Below are 21,765 nucleotides of genomic sequence, written 5' to 3'. Positions count from 1 at the left end.
TTAAAATAGGCATTTAGATATTATAAAATTTTTTATACCTTTGGCAGGTTTATCTATATCTTCTTATGAGAAGGTAGATATTATCTACAGACAATTAATATACAAATAAAAACATACATGTTTGTTTTAACAGTTTGATTGATTAGTTTGTCAAATCAATTCAACAAGTGAATTGAAATTACTTGGCAAATAATAGACTTCAATCAATATTTTAGTTTCATAGGTATAGAGGACTGAAGCGTACTAGGTACTGAAAATTATTTGATCATTTTGTTAACTCAATCCAAAAAAATTAAAAAAGAGATTGACTTTGACAGATAGGCAAATAATCGACTACGATCTATCGTCTTGAATAGTGCACACCGTCCACCATAGTTTAGTTTTGTTAAGTTTCGATGTCCGCCAATATAGATCGAAAATTTTAAAAAAGCTCATATATACTAAAATAATGTTCATAATTAAGAAAACTCGCTATTTGGAGCATGTGGAGTGTGCTTGAAATGTTTGTATATGCTGTACTGACTATTTTACTTACACGATGAACATTTTTGAAAAAATTGAAAAATTTCTCTAAACGCCCAAGATTTGAAATTGAGAACCAAATAATAAATCCTCTTATAAAATCCAAATAAAAAGACGAAAATAAAATCCACTTTTATTTATGCAATATTCGATTATACTTACATGTTGTCTGGATTTTTCAATGCCTGACTTTAACTTTCGAAATGCTTGAAAATTTTCATATTTTTCAAAATCTTTGATCACGCTATCTTTCATCATGCGTCAACTAGAATTTGCATTGTTTAAAAATTTTCCGGTTAGTATTTAAAAAAAAATTACTTGAAAAAAAGGAATGAGGAAAATGAAAGATAAACTGTATTATAAAATATGTTTAACTTTGTAAATACAAAAAACAAATGTTGTGATTGTAGTAAAAGGAAACTGAATTAAAGAGAAAAACAATGTCATTATCTATGCCTTTAAAAAGTTTGAATAAAGTACAATACATTATATTTTGACTAAAATGTAACTCATTTAAATTATTCATAATTTTTTCTTCCGATTTTTCTTTGAAATCAAGGGATCCAGACAAAGAACAGGGAAATAGAGACCGCATCACGGTAGCATTGAAATGCTTTATATTAAGCATAACTATTCAGTCAATCAACAATGCATTCCAAAAAAAAATTTCCTAGTTTTAACAGCTAATTTTATGTATTTAAAGCCGAGTTGACAGGTAAGATGCTAAGTAAGGCTGTAAGAACTATTGCTGTTAAGATGCTTATTAATATTTTGTTTACTGCTGCTGTTTTGAATATTGTGCGCGGTATTAATCTACCTTCAGATCCAGTTGACGTGGGTGACGGTGAGCACTTTAAGTCTTGCGCAATCTGGATAAAGTGCATATCAAAGGGTAAGAATATTTTTAAACTGATACGTAATAACTCCTAATTATTTCATATTTATAACTGAGTTGAGAGCTGACAGCAGACTGATTTTTTCAAATTTTTATAGAAATTTTCTAATGATTTGAATGTTACATAATTTTCCTTCGATTACATATTTCTGTTTCCCACTCCTCAGGAGCAGTTTGAAAGTAGAAAAAAATTGAACTTAAATCCAAAGATGTTTTATATTTGACTCCCTTTGTTCGCAAACCTCTTTGGTCTTTTTATAGGAAAAAACAATTTTTTTTAGACTGATTGATTACTTTATACTGAAAATACTTATAAGTTTAATATATGGAGTAAATTTGATTTAAGCTATTTTGTTCCATCAACTTCTACCCTGTAAAATATTTCCGTATATCTTGAAAGGATATCAACTTCTTTACAAAGTGGTGTTCCACTAAGGATTTCACTACATCAAGAAGCAATGATAGGTTTTGGTGTAGAGAAGCTTCAGCAATGATCTTTTACACTACTTGGTGTAAAATAGCAGCCACTATTTCTGTCATCATTCCATAACATAGAATTTATAATTATTGTAAGATATTATAAACATAAGAGCCAGTAAAATTATTTTTACGATACATTATTAAGTTGGATAATAAATTTAGGATGCTTAAAAATTTAACTTAGTATGCATTTACACAATCTTTCTTGAAACAAAATGTATTCATTAATTAAATATACAGGCAGAGCGGCGATAATAAAAATATGAATTTGAATTAGACTTGACATAACTGATGTGAATAGAAGTTAGATAATTTTAAATTGTTTTGTACAATTGGCAGATTTATCTCAAACTTTTTATGAAATTATAAATGTAGAGACGAAGGTAGGAGGACGAACCGGAATAGTTCCTGCGGGGATGAATACCGGCGGAGGAGCACAACTGGCGTCCAAGGCCGGGAGAGAAGAAGCTGATGTCCAGTACTTAACCCTTTCGGGCCGACTGTCACAAATACGTGACAGCATAAAACCGCATCAATCAGGTTAAAAATATAAAACTGGTAATCAAAGTATTTCTTTAGCAGTTTATTTGTGGGCGGAGTAATAATTGTTTGATTTATTTAATTCGCAAATCCTTTGTTCAAAATAAAACTATTTAGTTGTACTTTAAATTAACATTGATTATATATATGTTTAAACAAACAATAATTAAATTAAAAGCAAAGTGAGTCTGTCAAATTAGCAACGACTACATTTAAGTTACCGTTTTTTATTTAATTACAACTTGATCCTGATTTTGTACGAATGCTTTTCTGAATCACCCGTCCTCAAAGGGTTAAGGAGATGACAGTTTGCCTTCGAGAACTCTCCATCGACATCATTACAGGCGCCCACGGGCATTACCTGGGATGAAGAAGTCAATTGTCCGCTTCGCGGACAGGCACTTCGTTCTCTACTCCAGTTCAAGTTCCTTCGAGAAGGGTTGTTGTGCAGCGTCTGAGATTTCGTACCGATATTCCGTTTCTTCCCGGTGACGCCCACCTGCAGTATGAGATGTTTACAATCGAAATTTTAAAATTTAATTGTTCTTTTAATGACAACTTTTAAATGTTTTTTAACGAATAACCTGTTAATTGGAGTTTGTGAGTTTCTTGATGGTTTGTTAAAGAGGAGGTTTCATTGCCATATTGTTTCATTTGACATCTTATATTCCCATCCCCGAAACTTATACAATAAATATCTACAACTGAAATATATGCATACTTTTTACAATACTTTCATTGACTTGTTTGTTAAATCAATCGTACAAAATGATATATTTTGGCAAATAATCGACTACCATCAATATTCTCGTCCAATCAGTTAAAGAGGACTCAAACTTCTTTGGTATTAAAAAGGATTTGATCATTTTTTTAACTTAATCTGACAAAAAGATTGAAATAACTTGGTGAATAATGGATTATGATTTAGGACATAACAATTCCGCATTAAACCTTGCCCGCAATAGTTAAGCCTGGTTTATTTTTGATGTAAGGCATCATAGAGCGAAAAAAAAAGTTCATATTCGAAATAATGTTTTAATTTTATAACTTCACTCATGATTAAAACCTTATTTCGAACTCATGTCGCTGGAACTTTATGTCACCGGAGTTTTCCATCTTCGATTACGTAACACAAATAAGATCCTAATTTACTTTTTATTTTACAGAATTTACGGAGCCTTTTCAAAACCGAAAAAAACAAGATAAGACTTGGCGTAAGCTTCATCAATGAATGTTTAGATTTATTTACACCCCTTTAAATGTTTACGAACGCTTGATTTGGTATTAACTTATATTAACATATATTTTTTACTGTTTTTCAACACCAAATTTGCGTGGTTAGTAAAGAACTTTTTTTAGCATATAATATACCACTACCCAAAAATAATGAAGAGATACCAACTGCTGCTGATTCGAAAAAATATTTTCAAAAATTGTAAAGAACTATTGACCAAAATTTGAAGACTGGCGATTAATTCTGCTAACTTTTTAAAAGGGTCAAACGGCTTAATTGAAACAAATAAACGTTTCAGAATTATTCAGAAGTGGTGGTGAGTTTAAACCATATAAATCGATTTCTTAAATCAAGAATCATACATTAAAAGACACAAGAAAATTTTAATCCGCTGTCCGGAGCATGTTAGCAGCTTTGATGATAGAAGAGATACTTTCAGTCTTTGAATTTTTTTTTTTAATTTCTCAAGAAATTTTTCGAGAATTATTTTGCAATTTCAGAGATACATGCAATTTTTCATAATTTGCAATAAGGTTTATTGTTTTCACAGATTAGAGGAATCGAAAATACGTCACGTAAAAAAAAACTAATGCAACACCACCTTATGACAGAAAATCATGAATAAGCTTTGTAACTAGTGTCGATAAAATTGGTTGTTATTTGCAGTAAACTGCTATAAGTGTCATAAACTTAGTGTAAATATTTATGAAAATCAAGATATTTTTATTTATAAAATCCATTTTTTTTGTCTTGCATTTTTTTTTTATATAGCTTACAAAATATTGAATAAAATTAAACAAAATATTAAGAGCAATTTGAAATTAATGGCAAAATTGTAGTTTTAAATTTAGGAAAAAAAACTCGTTTAAAACAACAAAAGATGTGAGTATTTAGGGTAAAGTAGATCTTTAATACTGCGCATGCGTAGAAAAATGGGCAAATGTTTTTCATTGCTTTTTGGTGAATCGTATTTTTCAACTACTAAAAAAAAAGTCAGATTTGAACTTCTTGAAAATTTAAAACATTTCAAATAATTTTATTTGTGGTTTTTGTATTTTTTAAAAGTAAGCTGAAAATGATCAAGGAATTTCCATAAATTTTATTTTGAGCTACAGTTTATTAAATTTTGTCTTCTGATACAAACATGCCTTGTATATATGAACATTATGAACACAAATATAAATGCATGTACATAAAATGCATGTACATGCATATAATGGTACTATTGAATGAGCGCACGTGCATACATTGTATGCACGTACATTGTGTACATACATTGTATGTACAGTGCGCGAAAAAAAAACTCGTACCACCCCGAATAGCTCTTGTTCTAATGATCGGGTTTTCACGTTCTAGGACTTCTCTTAACCTCACTCCCGTGCATATATGGCAGTACTTTTACTTTCGTTACTTGTACCGCCGGTACAAGTAAAAAGTACGTACTTTTACTTGTACTTCGTTACTTTTTAAATTTAGTACTTTTACTTGTACTTTCGTTACTTTTTTAAGGAAAAAGTACAAGTATTTGTAACGGAAATGTCAAATGAAATCGTTACTTTTTTCTAAAACTCGGTAAGTTTCGATAAAAAAAAATTTATTAAAAAAATGCTTATGTTTTTTTAATTTATGAAATTAATTTGCAATATATATGCATTCACAGATAACTTCGTGTTTAAATACTTTGACCTTTTAAAAAATGTCATTTCGCAGTTCAAAAAAGCCGTCCTTTCCCTTTCAGGAAAGGGTAAAGACGGCTCTTTTGAACTACGAAAGGTTTCGCGATGTGAAATCGCAGGACGATTTATTGTTTGCTGCAGGTCTGGTACCTTGCATCAAATCTAATTGGTTGGAAGAAATAAGCTAGGGAGGAGGCTACAAAAAAATTGGAAAGAATTGTCCAAGCTGCACACCCTGCTATAACTAATAACGCAACAGAAAAAAAATTCAATTTTCTAAAGCTGAAAACATCATGCCAATCACCAGCGACAGAAGAATTTATGGCATACATGAGCTCAAATGTCGAAACGGAAAGCATATCAATTTTGAATCGATATCCAATCGTAAAAAAATTATATGTGAAATATAATACTGCAGTACCTTCTAGTGCTCCCGTGGAGCGCTTATTCAGCGTGGCTAAGCACGTTCTGAGAAATTCTCGCAGCAGACTCAGTGACACCACTTTCGAAATGCAATTATTTTGCAAAATGAATAAAAATATTAATTAGCAAGTTATTTTCATTCATTTTCGAGTTTTATGCATTTATTTAATACATTTTAAATAAAAAATGTTGGATTTTGTTATTACGTTTTTCAATTTTCTTTTTGAACTCACTAATAATACATTTTTGTCTTAATACATTTTTTACTAAATACATTTTTACCTAGTACATTTTTTACTAAAATTATGTTTATGCCCGACCTTGTCAAACAACGCCCAGTCAAATCTCTAAGAACTTCAGAACTATTTGTGCTATTGAAAACTATTATAATTACTATTTTAACTCTTGAAAACTCGAAGGTATTAATTTAGCCGCTGATACTAAAATTCGTTTACAAATTTTAATTATTCCGTTAGGCAGAAATGTTCGGAAAATGATTTTCTCGCATGACTTCAGCATTAGCCATTGTTACAAATAAAACTGTAGACTGTTCTGTTTCAACTTATACTGCACATTCAATTATTTTTTACTAGCTCAAAGATCACAAAGCTATCTGAAACCCCGTGTTTGCTTTGTTTATGTTTGTGCTTTTAAAACGCGTTTCTATAGAGTAAAACAATTTTAAATCAATGGTAATTTAAATAAATAAAAATAATAAACTAAAAATTAAAATCAATAGATAAAATTTCTTTTTCCTGCAAATCTATAAGAAGTTTGACATTAAAATTATATTTGATTTTGAAATTATATTATACGATTACATTATAAAATTATATTACAATATTCTTCCGAATTTAAAAATAAATTAATGTCCATTAATTTCGAAATTAAAAAGAATTAAATAAATAACAACAATTTTGCAGAAACATTAAAGAACATAAGAATATTATTCAATAAAATTTTAGGTTACTTTGAACTTTAGATTTCCTAGAAATGTACTTTTAAATCGTTACTTTTTTTATTTAGTACTTGCACTTTTACTTGTACTTTTTACTCGTTACTTTTTAAAATAAGAACTTTTTACTTTTTACTCGTTACTTTTTTTAAAAATACTTGTACTTTTACTCGTTACTTTTTAAAAGTAACGTTGCCATATATGCTCCCGTGATATTGACGGGCTGGAGTGTTCAGTAGAAATGCACCAATAAGAATAAAACTAATTCAAATCTTTTGCCCGGAAAACATTTCATTTCTCATTTTAACACCATGCAGCAGTACCAGGATATTTTTAAGGTAATTGTAAATAGTTAGTTTATTTTAAACTAGATACTAGCACTCATCAAATGCGTGTATTTGGCAAAATAGACCCTTTCATGACCGTTTTCTTGAAAATTAAACAGTCGTTAAGGAGTTAATGGCTCGTGGAGGTTATTTCAAATATTCTAATTAATAAGTGTAGACAATATTTTAAGTTATAAAATCAGACACGAAAACGTACTTTCTCTTAATATACATACTACATACCTGTTTTTACCTGTTATACATGCCTGTTTTAAATCCGGCCGAAGACTCCCCGTGTAGAAAATGGTGACCGATGCACGTTAAATCTGTCGTATCGCAAAGTCCTCCTTGTTCCCATAAGAAATCAATATCGTTGGGGGTACTGATCCAGACGTTTCCTTGTTGTCTGCATTGGTTCAAAATTACTAGGCTAGGGAGTTGAACATTAGTAGTCGTAAAACAAAAATTGAGTCGGCTGTTCAACTGTGAATAAAATAAAATATAACTTTTAATAAGTATTTTTAATTATTTTATTTTAAAATAGTTGAAGCATTTTGCATTTTTAGGTATACAATTTTCACGTCATTTTAAAGAATGTACGTTTATTTAAAAAAAGGACAAAATGTGAGCAAAATCAGTCATATAGTTGCTTAGGTCGAGTAGTTCTTGGCTTAAGTTGCAGACAATAAACTATTGACCATTAAAATTGCTGCACCAGGAAGATGGCACACCACGAAAGTGAAATTTGCCTGACGGGAAAAATATGTTGGGGTATGAAAATGATTAGTTTATTATCGCCTTCATGCATAGCAGGCGGTGGTGCAACACCTACAATGCGTCTAAAAAAAGAGATTTGGCAGTAAGTGTTTCCTACAGAAATTGAATTTAAGCATTGTTCTTGGATAAAAAAGTTTTTCTTATCCCTCGAGTAAGAAGGGGAAATGCCTACCAGCACGTGTCTGAGTTTCAGCGAGGTTAAATTGTGGCCTACCGGGATTGCGGTTTATCATACCGCAGTATTTCTGCTCGCGTTGGTCGAGATCCCATGACTGTTAGCAGAATATGGAATCGATGTGTTCATGCTGGTCATATGCAATGCCGTGCAGGATCTTAACTGTCCCCTATTACTAACAGCCGAGAAGATGCACATGTTAGCCACTTGATCCTAAGGGATGGCACAGCTGCGTCACGAAATCTGAGTCATCAAATAGGATCATTTGCAAGACAAGTGTCTGCACGAACAATTCGACAACGTTTGCAGCAGCATGAACTGTCATCACGGCGACCATTTCTTCGGCCACCCTTGACGCAGCATCTCAGGCAGGACCGCCTCCAGTGGTGTGATCAACGGCAAACCAGGACACAGGAATGGCTTGGCGTCGTCTTTTCAGACGAATCTAGCTTCGGTATACAGCTTCATGATGGCCGCATCCCTGCTTGGGGACATTGTTTAGAACGCCCATTGGCAGCTTGCATTCGACATCGCCATACTGGCCCATCTCCTGGAGTAATGGTATGGGGTGCCATTAGATACACGTCTCGATCAACATTGCCGGCACCTTGAACAGCAGCCGTTACATTTCAGATGTGTTAGGGCCAGTTGCTCTGCCTTATCTTCGAGGCCTTCATAACGCTACGTTTCAGCAAGACAATGTACGACCGCATGCTGCTCGCAGTGTTCTGATCTATCTTGACTCAGATCATGATCGCCTGTTGCCCTGGCCATCACTTTCTCCTGATCTCTCACCAATTAAAAACGTCTGGTCAATGGATTTAGAACGACTGGCACGCCATTACTCGTCAGTCACTTCGATCGATTGATTATGGCATCATGTTGAAGCTGCATGAAATACTGTACCCATCCATGATATGCACTCTCTGTTCGACTCGAAGCCCAAGAAAATAACTGTTGTTATTACTGCGAGGGGAGGCTGCTCTGAGTACTGATTCCTCAGGTTCTATTTATCCAAATATCCTGAAAACTTAATTCCTTGTTCGTCCAACTGAAATGTATGTGTCCAATAAATAGCATTCTGTTATTCGCATTCCTTTCTGGTGCAACAATTTTATTGGCCAGTAGTGTGTAATTTAATTTTATCAAGAAAAATTCTTTTCGAACAGAAATCGTCTTCCGTCAGTTATTTTCAGTGAATACATCCCATAAAAAACCAAGTTGGAACTAAATGACAATAGATAAAATCGTGTGGCATTCAGCCACACTGTCCTTATATTTTTTTAATAAGCTTAATATAACCAATACGTTTACAATTCAGTGAAAAAAATACTTTTAACCTTTTTATATTTTCTGTTTCATATAAAATCACAAAAAATTGTTAATTTTTGAAAAATATACTTGTATTTTTTTTAATTATTTTTATCAGAAGACATTTTTATTTCAGATCAAGACATGAATGATAAATTGGATTCATGCACCATGATGGTACCGGAAGAGGTATGATTATTTATTTCCTGGTACAATAATTATTAAAGCAAATTTAAAATATATGATATATAGTATTTTATGAGCAAATTTTCAATATATTGGTGTTCCTTTGTTAAATGTTCATAAAAATCTCGAGAGACTAAAAAGTAATGTAGCGTATTAGTAGTTGTTCATTTACGTCTCACTAGAGCTGTACAATGGGCTATTGGCGACGGTCGGGGAAACATCCCTGAGGATGATTCGAAGACATGAAATAACAATTTAGATCCTGGGCAGAAAGGATGGCCCCCTCACTGGTAAGCCGACGACCTGCAAGTGAAGTCGGGCACTTTACAGGCAAACAGTTTAACAAAGACTAATACCGCACACCCTCGGTCCCTACGCAGACTGATCCAAGTGATCATCGTACCGCACAATAGCCGAAACCAGTGATGCTTGACTTCGGCAATCTGCTGGAAGCCGTGTCTTAAAGATCAGTCCACAGCGGGAAAAAAGCAATGTAACTATCAATGCACATACCATAATAAACATAATTATTTAGAAATGTCTCACGCCATAGGAGATACAAACAATTTTCGTTCAAAGACAACGTATACATCAGTAAACTCCAAAGTGCTCAACTCCAAAATGTTATTTGACAAATATGGCGACTATAGTTCTGTTAGAAAAATGATCAAATTATTTTGTTTTTCGCTGTATATCTAAAACATTTAAATCAAATAAATTATTTTTTAACCGTTATTGTATTGTAGAGAGCAGTGGTGGTTCAACATTCACCTTCGAACTAGTATACCAGGTTCGAATCCCAGGGATGGCTGTGCTGGAATACTTGAGTGCAAAGAGGAAAATGCTAAGCAAGCATAATAAAAAAGCAATCTTTGAACTTACCAGAATTTTTATTAAGCAAGAAAAATTATAAGTTAACTTAGACATCACCTAACTTTATAACCCAATTACGTCATTCCTATCATCATATTGTGTTCTTTCAAGGCACTACAAATAATATATCCTCTCCCCTCATCCAACTATGGATACTCGCAGAGAGGTGAAGTGACCTTCATGGGATCGCCGACTCGGGAGTATCCACTCCTAGTTATATACCTAACTTATCCCCTTTTTATAAGCACGACAACAAGTATAAACTTACGTCAACCAGTGCTTCTGCTATTTCTCTTGTTTTTATTGCAAAACACAGTACTCTAGTCACCCACGGGCATCAATTCAGACGAAAAAGTGGAGTGCCCGCTCTGCGGGCAGGTACTTCGTACTACATCTCAGCCTAAGCCTAACATAACTTTATGAGAGAAAAAACTCCTTGAAAGTTATTTACTCTCCATAACGTAAGGCAACTAAAGTGACTCCATACAGTCATCTAAAATTCTCTCCCAATCTTGATTTTTCTTATATATATATACTTTTAATAAGTANAAACTCCTTGAAAGTTATTCACTCACCATAACGTAAGGTAACCAAAGTGACTCCATACAGTCATCTAAAACTCTCTCCCAATCTTAATTTTTCTTATATATATATACAAGCATATTTAACATTCATTCAAAACACAACATTTGTATAATGAGGGTGAAAGAAAACTTAACACTCCTAAAAATAATATGTAAATTTTTGTCTTAATTATTTTTAAAAGTTCGAAATAAAACTTTAAGAGAAATAAAAAATCTAGAAAGAAAAAAAAACACTCTCCTGAATTAATTTAGCCTTTCTCCCTCTTTCAGTGGTTTTTCGAACATGTGATTTCTGACACTCAGTTCTTCTTACTCGAACCTTGTTCTTTGAAATTCATAGTCTGGCAGGCTGGTCGATTAGAATTCGGCTCCCGGTTCGCACTGACCACAGTAATGATGTAAAATATTCTCAATGATAGGCAGATTATGTGTTAGAGTTCCATTGTCGTCAAGTTTTTCATGGGAGGTTTTCGTGGTTTTTCCACTTCATCTAACGCAAATACCGGTTACTTCCGTTAAAAAGACCTCCACAAAGGTAAACTTCTCCCAATACTTGATCCAGAATCTGATCAGAATTGTCTTTTGGATTGGGTTCAAAATTACAAGACTATGGAGTTCAGCATTAACAGTCGTTAACCCGAAAATTTTGTCCACTATTCCACGGTTATAAAATAAAAAAAAAACAGGTTTGTGAGAGCCGTGGTGTTTCAGAAGTTAAAGCGCTAGCCTCCCAATAAGGTATAAGGTAAACCACGTTCGAATCCCTGAAATGGCTGGTCGATACGAATTCAGCAGATGGCTCACACCGACCAAAATGCTGGTGTAGAATTCATTTGCATTGAATTATCTCTGGATAAGCGATCTTTATAATTTTTCTCGAGCTACAGCAAAAAACACAAAAAGTAATATTATGTATTAGGAGTAAAGCGTTCGGACTGCACTCCTGACCAAACTGTGAGGACCATATTTTCTAGATTTCAGCAACCCCTCTGCACTTTGGAGGTAAGAAGTCAGAGTTCTTCAAATGAAACGTTTATTTATCTGACAGGAGGATGCAAGTTTGTGTTTCTCATTCCCTTACATTAAATATCGTCTACACTAATTAATTACCATGTTTGAGGTCAATGCTTTGATCTCTTAAGAGTGAGTCCAAGAACGTGAAAGTTCCCATCATAAAATAAAAAGGTATTCAGGTTTGTCCGTTTTTCCTTTCTTTGCGCACTGCATGAAAATTTAGTCGCATTGGTCAGATAAATAATAAATATTTAAGATTATGTCTTTTCTCTTTCAATGCACCTTTACTGAAAATTTAAAAATTCGCAATAGCTTTATTTTTCTTATTTTTTTTTAAAGTATGGTGTGAACGCAGTAAAGCATTTCGCAGATTTTTCCTCAATGGACTGGTCCTGGGAAAACAGGGAAGCATTTTATCAAGATTTCTGTGCCATGGATGATGAAAAACAGGTATCTTGCATAATCGACTTAGTAATGTCAATTCATAAAATATAAATAGATAAGGAATGGCAATAATTATTATTGAAGCAGTTTGAACAAAAAAATTATTTAAGTTATCGCTTCAGCTTGCAAAAAAGTTACACGAGAGAATTGGAAAAATTATAAAAATTAATAAAAAAATATCTGAACTAATTTGCGGAAAATTTTTTCGTAAGAAATTTCACTGAATAAAAACATTAAAATATTGCACTGGTCCAGGTTAGACAGAGAAACAGCAATTCAAGATCAATGCCCCATGAATAAAAAACTATCATTGCGATTATTGCTTTAAATAATTTGGCAAATGACTCTCATTTCATGACTCTCTGTGATTGTACTATTTTCAGATAAGGCAGCCGATTTAAAAATTTTCAGTANTACTGAATGTTTTGACATCAGTTTGCACAAAAGCTGCAGGGTTGTAATAGGAACTAAATGTTAAAACTGATGAAGGATATCGGAACTTCTTAGCAGGAAATTTTGTATCAGAGAAATTTCATGGGAAAAATTAAAAAATATTGCTTTACAAACATTTTCAACATTTATAATTGATTTGGTACACAAAGACGAAGGTTTTTCAATTATCCTGAAAGCGTAGATGATTCAAGGAAATATTTTTGAAGATTTTCTTTCAAATCACATGAAATTACAGTACTAAAAAAAAATGGAGTACTAGACTAAAATTTCAAAATGAGTACCCAGGGAGAAGAATGGATTATTCATATAATTAGAGTCAGTTTTTCATAGGAAAACTGTCCTGGTAACAAAAGAGACCCCGCTATGCTAACTTCCATCTCTATGTTTTAGAACTTTTACTTTAGGAGGAAGCAAGAGAAATATATAAATTATTTAAGCTCGTAAACAAGTCTAATAATTATTCCATCTCTGAAACTAATTGAAATAAACACGAAATTTGTTCTCGAATTATAAAAATGGCCATGGAAACTCAAATTGACAGTGATTTAAAAGTAACAAAATTACACAATGATTTATTATAAATCCTACGTAAAACTTTATTCAATGAGTTAAACATATTTTACAATAGCAGCAAAATGACTTGAACCATCAATGGGCCAACATTCATGAATCTTGTCTCAATTAGGGTTTAAAGAGCCGTTATTTTTCCGATATTGACAGTAGATAGAATTTTCCGGCCACTTTACAACCATTATCGGTCCTATGTAAAATTATCAGATTATCCCGATATTTTATATCCATTTTTAGGAAATAAAGTCAACTTACACCCGATATTGGCCATTATAGGAGCTATTTTAAAAAAGTCTAAACATCCCAATATTGGTCCCTCAGTGTATGTTGTTATCGGACTCAGATGGATGCAATTTTGAACCCAATTGGTGCCTAGGTAAAATTGTTTCTAGGTTAATTATTAACCCTTCTTTGTATGTTTTTTTTTTAAATATTTTTTGCGAAATAAAACAAATTGATCTAATTCATGCTCTAATAGATTAAAGGAAAAATTTTATAAAAAAATAATAGCATAAATATATAATATAAAATAAATCAAAAACAGCATGTTGGAAATATCAGTAACTACGCAAAGTATATAAAAAATAATATATCTTTGAACATCTTTTTTTTCTGATGATAATTTAAAAAAATATATTATTATTATTATTCTCTTGAAACACTCATATAATTTCAGCTACATCGCGGCACCTGTCTTCAGAATTTTCGTCATCAAGAGCATTTTCTGATAGACAACCACTTTTTAAATGGTCCAANAGCATTTAAATATTTGAATGTTTTGTTGATAGAAATAAAAGTAAACTAGTGTAACATATTAAATGCTTTTCAAAAGAATGAAAGAATCAGAATTTCTACGTTTTAATAAGATGATGTTATTCCCATTTGAATTTTTAGTTTCATTTTTATTATTTTACTTCAGAATTTTTGTCGTCAAGTTTATTTTCTGATAGACAACCACGTTTTAAATGGTCCAAGTATTCTTCGATTTTAAATCTGAATCTCTTCTCAAAAATAGTATAAAAATAAATACATGGAAAAAATCATTTTCGTCATACATTCGAAGTAAAAAATATTAATGTAAATTTCTGTCTCATAAATTTCTGTCTCTGTATATTTCTGCCTCATGGTTTTGAAAAGATTATTTAGGTATTTGATGTAAATTGCGCAGTAAGTATCGTAGACACAAAAAAAAACAACCATTTTTCCATTTATTAGCGTTTGTTAGAAAAAAAAAGTCAGAATATTTATCAAAAATATTCAAAAAATCGTACGTTTCTTCTAACCACAACAAAAGGCGGAATGACAAGCTCAAACCGCCCTAGCAGCAAAATAATTAGTGCCCCCATCGGACCAATATTCACGAATCTTAGTTCACTAGTGTTACAAATTGCCGCTATTTTCCGATATTTTTCTATATATATGAAATAGACCAATATTTCCTACAGGCAAATTGGCCTATATTTCCTATTTAGAATTATCCGATTTTGATTATATTTTACAGTCACTTTAAAACCAATATCGGCCTTTCACCCAATACAGTTAAATAACCTTCGCAACAGCTCAGCCCACCTAATGAAGTCGATTAGTTCATTTGCAGCTGGGTACATATTACAACCGGGTTCCAGTCCCAGCGTTGACTCCACTATATATTTTTCCATTCTCTTCAACACTTGAAGAGTGCCCTGCACTTTNGTCTTCGATTTTAAATCTGAATCTCTTCACAAAAATAGTATAAAAATAAATATATAGTAAAAAACATTTTCGTCATACATCCGAAGTATTAAATCATCATAGTAATGTATAAGCATTAATCATCATAGTATAATCATCATATAATAGTATTAATCATCATAGCAATCATTACTACATCAGTAGTAAATTTCTGTCTCATAAATTTCTGTCTGTATATTTCTGTCTCACGGTTTTGAAAAGATTATTTAGGTATTTGATGTAAATTGCGCAGTAAGTATCGTAAACACAAAAAAAAAACATTTTTCCATTTATTAGCGTTTATTAGACAAAAAAAATCAAAATATTTATCAAAAATATTAAAAAAAATCGTACTTTTCTTCTAACCACAACAAAAGGCGGAATGACAAGCTCAATCCGCCCTAGCAACAAAACTACTTGGGCCCACATCGGACAAACATTCACGAATCTTAGTTCACTAGTGTTTCAAATTGCCGCTATTTTCTGATATTTTTCTATATATGCGAAATAGACCAATAATTGCTATAGGCATATTGGCCTATATTTCCTATTTAGAACTATCCGATTTTCCTTATATTTTACAGTTACTTTAAAACCAATATCAGCCTTTCACCCAATACAGTTAAATAACCATCATAACAGCTCAGTCCACCTAATGAAGCCGATTAGTTGATTTGCAGCTGGGTACATATTACAACCGGGTCCCAGTCCCAGCGTTGACTCCACTATATTTTTTTCCATTCTCTTCAACACTTGAAGAGTGCCCTGCACTTTCCAATTTGTAACCCTGGACTAATATAATATAATGCTCCATTCACACAAAGGCGCCAGCACCCTAAAGCTGCTTAATACAAAAACGACTGGTATTTCGCATCTCTTACGGGAGAGGAAACATTCAGATAAACAAATTAAATCACATCCCACGGTTCTTTTGATAAAACACAACTCAACTGAAACGTAACTTTAATGCCTATTACAAAACAAAAAGCATAGCTCCAATGACCAGTTAAACAATAAAAAAATACGGTTTTGAAACCATGCCAGTTGCAAATGGTTGAAAAACCGTGCAGTTTTGTATTCTTGTTTCGTTTTTAATCATACTAGTTGTACACGGTTTCAGATCCGTAAAGGTAAAAAAATTTCTTTACTGTTAACTTTACAATTAATCGATGGGCAGACTGCTGCTGTTATTCTATCGTAAGTCAGAAAAATAAAATTTTATGAGTGTGTTAGAAACGCTGATGTTAGAAAAATGTGATTTTCAATCATTGTTTTAAATTTTTATTAGTTGCTATTTTTATATGCAACAATATATTTTTATTAAAAAACTATTGTTTTTTCGAAATTAAACTAAAATATTTCTTTTTAAGGATGAAATATTTACAGAAATGGTTCAGTATGCAATAGAAGTTGGGATAGTAAGTATTGTGTCAGTTAACTAATCCCGATGTGATTAAACAGAGTTCCTAACCCTCTGCGTACGGCTCTTGCGATTTGACCGGGGTATTAGTTTCGTTACCGACTACGGGTCACATGAAAATCGAGGGCGAAGAAATTTTTTCAGCCTATTTCAATACTGATCCCGCCATTTCCCCGTGTAGGTTTAAAAAAAAGCATTATTTGATGCTTATTTTCACTTCCAGATGGCACTAGAGTTTTCATGAATTTTCCTTCTTCTCTTGATAGATTTTTTGCCCGCGTATTTGTGACTTAGCATGCTTTTTGTTTTTCTTTCGCGCGATTAGCGTTGTTGAAAGATATGGATTTGCCGAGTGTCAGCTGAGGGAATAACAAAAGAAAATTTCTTGATTATGAAGATAGTGATTCGGATTCGGTGTATTCCATAAATCTCGGATTTTCATTTCTTTTTTCTGCTTTATTACACAATTTCTGTAACATTTTTCGAGATAAAATGTTTACGAATTATATTCATCTGAAAAAAAGAATAGTGCGTGAATTTTTTCAATCATAATTCCTGCACGCTGAAATAGCAGGCACTATATTATATATTTTCTGAAAACGTAAAATCTATTAAAATTCTTATATCAATTTAAAACAACTAATGAAAATGTGAATTGTAACATTTGTAAATAAAAAATATGTAAAAAAAATTCCAAGACCGGAAAGTATAAAAACTAAGGCGGAGGGATTTTGTTAAGAATGCGAACGATAAGAAAAAATCAGAATAAAAATAGGTGAACTAGTATTTTCTTTTTGATAAAAATGCTTCTCAGGTGACTGAAATTTAAAACTAAAGTGAACAACAGGAAAAAAAGTTTAACGGAAAAAACAAAAGTTTATATATATTTCTGACAGCAAATGCATTTAAAATGCATTTGGGTCACAGGTCCGTGGTTCGATCCTCGGGCCGGGCAAGGCTGACTCAACTTTTCATCCCTTTAGTGGGTCGATAAAATGAGTACCAAGCATGCTTGGGAACTAAACACTGGGAATTCCGCGTTTAGGCTGACAACATCTGCTCTTGCACCCAAGAGCCCAAAGGTAAAGAAAACTGAGACGGGCGCAGTAGGCCTTGGCCCTCCATGGGCGGTCGCACCACTGAGTTTAGTTTAATATATGCATTTACAGGCTTATATGAATTAAGATTAAAATAATTTTTCGAGATAAAGTGAAAACTCTCGAGAACGACCACTTTGTTCCACAAAAAAATGTTAGTTAATGGAGGTCAGTAGTTCTTAGGGGTTACCTCAATTGACTTCAAAATGTATCGAAGGTAAACAGTACAAGAAAATCACCCTGAATAACTTTTAAGTTAATGATCGGATCTTTACCTTCAAGGACTCATTCTTTACCGTTCAAAGGGTGAGTATGCTATTTAATAAGCGCAGACGATATTTTATGTTACGAAATCAGACACAAAAACCTACTTTTTATGAACAAACATGTCTTTTTTCAACGAATTCGGATTCCTGACAAAAAGAATATAGGGTGTAGCCACAATCTAATCTGAGGAGTCCTAATAGTTTGGACAAGGAGAGCTGTCCAAAGTTTAAACCACTTAGAGTTAATTTTACATCCGGCGTATTTCGCTACATCTTGAGAGCATTTTAAGCGAATTGAAAAGCTTTTCCACATGATTATAAAAGTCTCTTATCCAAAAATAATTCCATGCGAAGTATAATTTTTAGTAAATATCTATTAATTTTTATTATTCTATTTAATAGAGGTCGAGATATTTAATCTGTGGGGAAATGAATTTTGAAATTGCGTATAAAATTTTTTCAATTCGCTAAAAAAGTAAAATTTTAATTAAGGGGTCCAAACCGCTCTTCTGACCATACTATTGGAACCATATAACCCATATTGAGTCTACTCCTTACATTAAGTAGGTCAGCAATCCGAATCTATTTAAAAAAGGTATGTTTATTCAGAGAAAGAGTTTTTTCTGTTTGATTTAGTAATTTAAAATATTGTCCGCACTTACTAATTACAGTATTCGAGGTCACCCCCCAAACCAATAAGATTGAGCCCTAGAAAGCGAAAATCCAATAATGGAACAAAAAGTATTTAGTGTGGTCCTTCTCTTTTTTTCTTTTTTTTCCCCTTTTTTGTGCACTATACATAAAATTTTGCAAACGATTTTAATTTATCTTAGTGTCACTTTCTTGGAACAAAAAAGCAAATTAAACGTCATGTAAACTGAATCAATGAATAAAATTTAGCTTCAATAAAAATTACCTTTACTCATATAATTATGTGTACAAACAAATTCACCATTCATAAATGGTAGAACTAATTTATATAAAGAAATAATTAAGTTTTATGTTTTAGTTTGCATTTAATTTTATATCATAAAAATTAATCAGACTTCAAAATATGAGGTTTTTTATTTGTTTGAGGTGCTTATTTTTTTTCTAAAATAACTTTTTTTTATTATTATTAAACAATCATCTCTAAAAATAAATCATTGAGAGCATCGTCCTCAGTGCACTCTCGCTATTGTTTATAAATTAAAAATTAATTAAATTTCTTATATAAATTACATTTTTTAGACCAGGCATTTAATGCACTTTCGTTCATTTCGTTATCAACTACAGATACTAAGCTACATTTATTCCTCGGGATAAATATTATTCCATAAAATTGTATAATAATTGTATCATCAATAAATCGAAAAACAAATTTAATATTAAGAGTATATAAATTTACTTGTAAATAATTTTTAAAATTTATTTGTAAAATAAGCGTTAAATGTATTTTTCTCTTAAAAAAATTATAATTTTTTAGTCGACGTGTGCTGATCCCACAAAATCTGAAGCATGTCATGGAATACAAAACGCAAGCGTAAGTAAAAGTATCACTTGATGTTATTAAAAATTAATGTTTTGTACGATCTTTAGACATAGTATTTAGTTATCCAGCAATCACTGAAGAATTATTTAAATTATAGTTCATAAAGTTTACTGCAGATTGCTATACTATATCAAATAAATTATAGACCACTTCATACAATTTAAAAAATTTTTTTTAAAGATATCCAAATCAAAAAAAAAATTTTTTTTGAACTTTTTTTATTCGAACTATTATTGAATACCTGACGCTAAATACATTGGGAAGGGGTTATAAGTACTTTATTAACTACAATAGCTACTTCAATTAAGTATTGTGACAATAATTCTCTGCTTATAGTTTCCAGAAAAGGAATAGTAACTAATTTGCAAAGAAAACATTTTTACATCCAAGGAGCCAATAGCAAGCAAACTCGCAGCAATTTTTTCTTAATGATTTACTAAGGTTGATTGGCTTAACGTTAGTCTTACACAGCAAAAATACTTGAATGATAATTTTACTTTTTTCAAAAGATTGAACATAGACAGGTAAAAAAGTTTACAAAAAAATATTATTATAAGCTTTTATTGCAAAAATTGTTTTTGAATTTTTTTCCTTTAATTGTTATAAAATTTTTTAATGATGAAGTGTTATGTTTTTACATCCGATTTCGATATGAAAAGGCTAATTAAACAAACTTCATACTCGTTAACTAGTATAGATAAATTTAAAATTGTTTCAAACTAGAATGGTTTATTTGCATTTCTTTATAAAAGTTGTACCATTAGAAATGGATTCTCAAATTTCACGAAACTTTCTTTATTTTCGACGAAACCTTTTTTTTCTTGTAGCAAACATTTCGTTAAAATGTCAAAATAACAATCGATATTTTTTTCGACGAAACGAATTGGCCAATAATAAAAAAAATTTTGTCAAATTTTTTTTACCGAAATAAAACTTGAAGTGCCAAATGCTTTCCAAATAATCACTATATCTAGGACACTATATACCTTGGTCAATGTCGCCTTACTAACACAAGACATATAGATAAAGCATAGAGTTTGATCCCCCCCCATCTTTCTTCATTACTTTATTTTCAATTGTCTTGTCTTCAAGCTAGTTTCGTCATTCTAGTAAGCAATCTCCCACGATGCACTGCGATGAGATTTCGAGTTGAGGAAACATTTTCGTCATTTTTCGTCCGTTTCGTCACATATCACTTAATTTCGCGACACAATACTCAAAATTAACGATTTATAGCTCATGGATTGCTAAATAGTCAAATAATATCTGAAAAAGTAAGGTTTTTTGACAAATGTTACTACTATATTAAAATCAAACTTTTAATGCTCTCTGGGGGTATTCTACGATTAAGGAAGCATAATCCTTGTGTATTTGAAATGTGACCTTTGTCTATTCGAATATTTCGATTAAAAATCTATTATTTCGAATGATTAATAGTTTTCAATTAATTAACATAATTAACTAATTACTATATTAATTAAAATTAATTGAAATAAATATTTTTTTCTTGCTAATAAAATGAATTACAGTTTCGTTATTTGAATACACTAGAATCAATGCTACAAAAAAGTGTTAAAATAAGTAATGTCGAGTTATGTTGTTGTAATTGTTATAAGATATTAAAAGTGTTAGTTATGCAGAGACAATAAATTTTCATTATAATATTTACGTCGTCGTGCTGACATATTTATTCAAACAGTATTATGGACTTGTTGTTTTTGTAAAAAAATTATTTAAAATACAAAAATAAAATGAAAAAATGATTGATATGAAATTTTTTTTTGAAAAGTTTTTTTTCTTCTTTTTAGTTAATTTTAACATGTTTTATTATTATTATTATAGAGCTGCGCAACAGATATATTTAACAGAATTCATTTTGAAGGAAAATGCTGAAGTCTCAAATGCTAAACATCGACATAAAATGCTCTTCGATAATGCAAATATAGAACTTCTACCACTTAAACATTTGCTGACTAATTATTTTCGAAAAAATAAAATGTAACCTTAACAAGTTTAAGAAACTTATTTGTCTTTAATTCTTTATGTGTTTCGTCCATAACAGGAATTTCTTCTCTTTCTTTCCTCCTATTTTCTTTTTTCTTTTTTTTGACTTTTACAAAATGTTTGATTTAGGAACGCTAATAAGAATTGAAATAAGTGTATAAATGCCCCCAACAGTTACATATAAACAAAAAATAATAAAACTGATTTTTTTAAGTATATAGCCTTTAGACCTATCCAGAGTTAGCTTTTTTGGATCGGTTTTCTAATCAGTTGATCAGGCACTTGATTATGACCTTATT

General features: G+C 31.5%; 1 protein-coding gene across 1 annotated transcript; it reads left to right on the top strand.

Moving 5' to 3' along the window:
* Positions 1-1,265: 1,265 nt before the first annotated feature.
* Positions 1,266-21,483, top strand: LOC107455681 (uncharacterized). Its single transcript, XM_021146178.3, has 6 exons — positions 1,266-1,414; positions 9,451-9,503; positions 12,311-12,421; positions 16,519-16,566; positions 19,397-19,453; positions 21,305-21,483. The coding sequence occupies exons 1-6, from the start codon at positions 1,279-1,281 to the stop codon at positions 21,353-21,355; spliced, it is 456 nt and encodes a 151-aa protein (XP_021001837.2). The 5' UTR covers positions 1,266-1,278; the 3' UTR covers positions 21,356-21,483.
* Positions 21,484-21,765: the final 282 nt, after the last annotated feature.

This window comes from Parasteatoda tepidariorum, unplaced genomic scaffold, assembly GCF_043381705.1.
Source record: "Parasteatoda tepidariorum isolate YZ-2023 unplaced genomic scaffold, CAS_Ptep_4.0 HiC_scaffold_417, whole genome shotgun sequence".
Taxonomy (NCBI): Eukaryota; Metazoa; Arthropoda; class Arachnida; order Araneae; family Theridiidae; genus Parasteatoda; species Parasteatoda tepidariorum.
The sequence above is the reverse complement of the archived record's forward strand: the minus strand, read 5'-3'. Positions and strand labels throughout refer to the sequence as shown.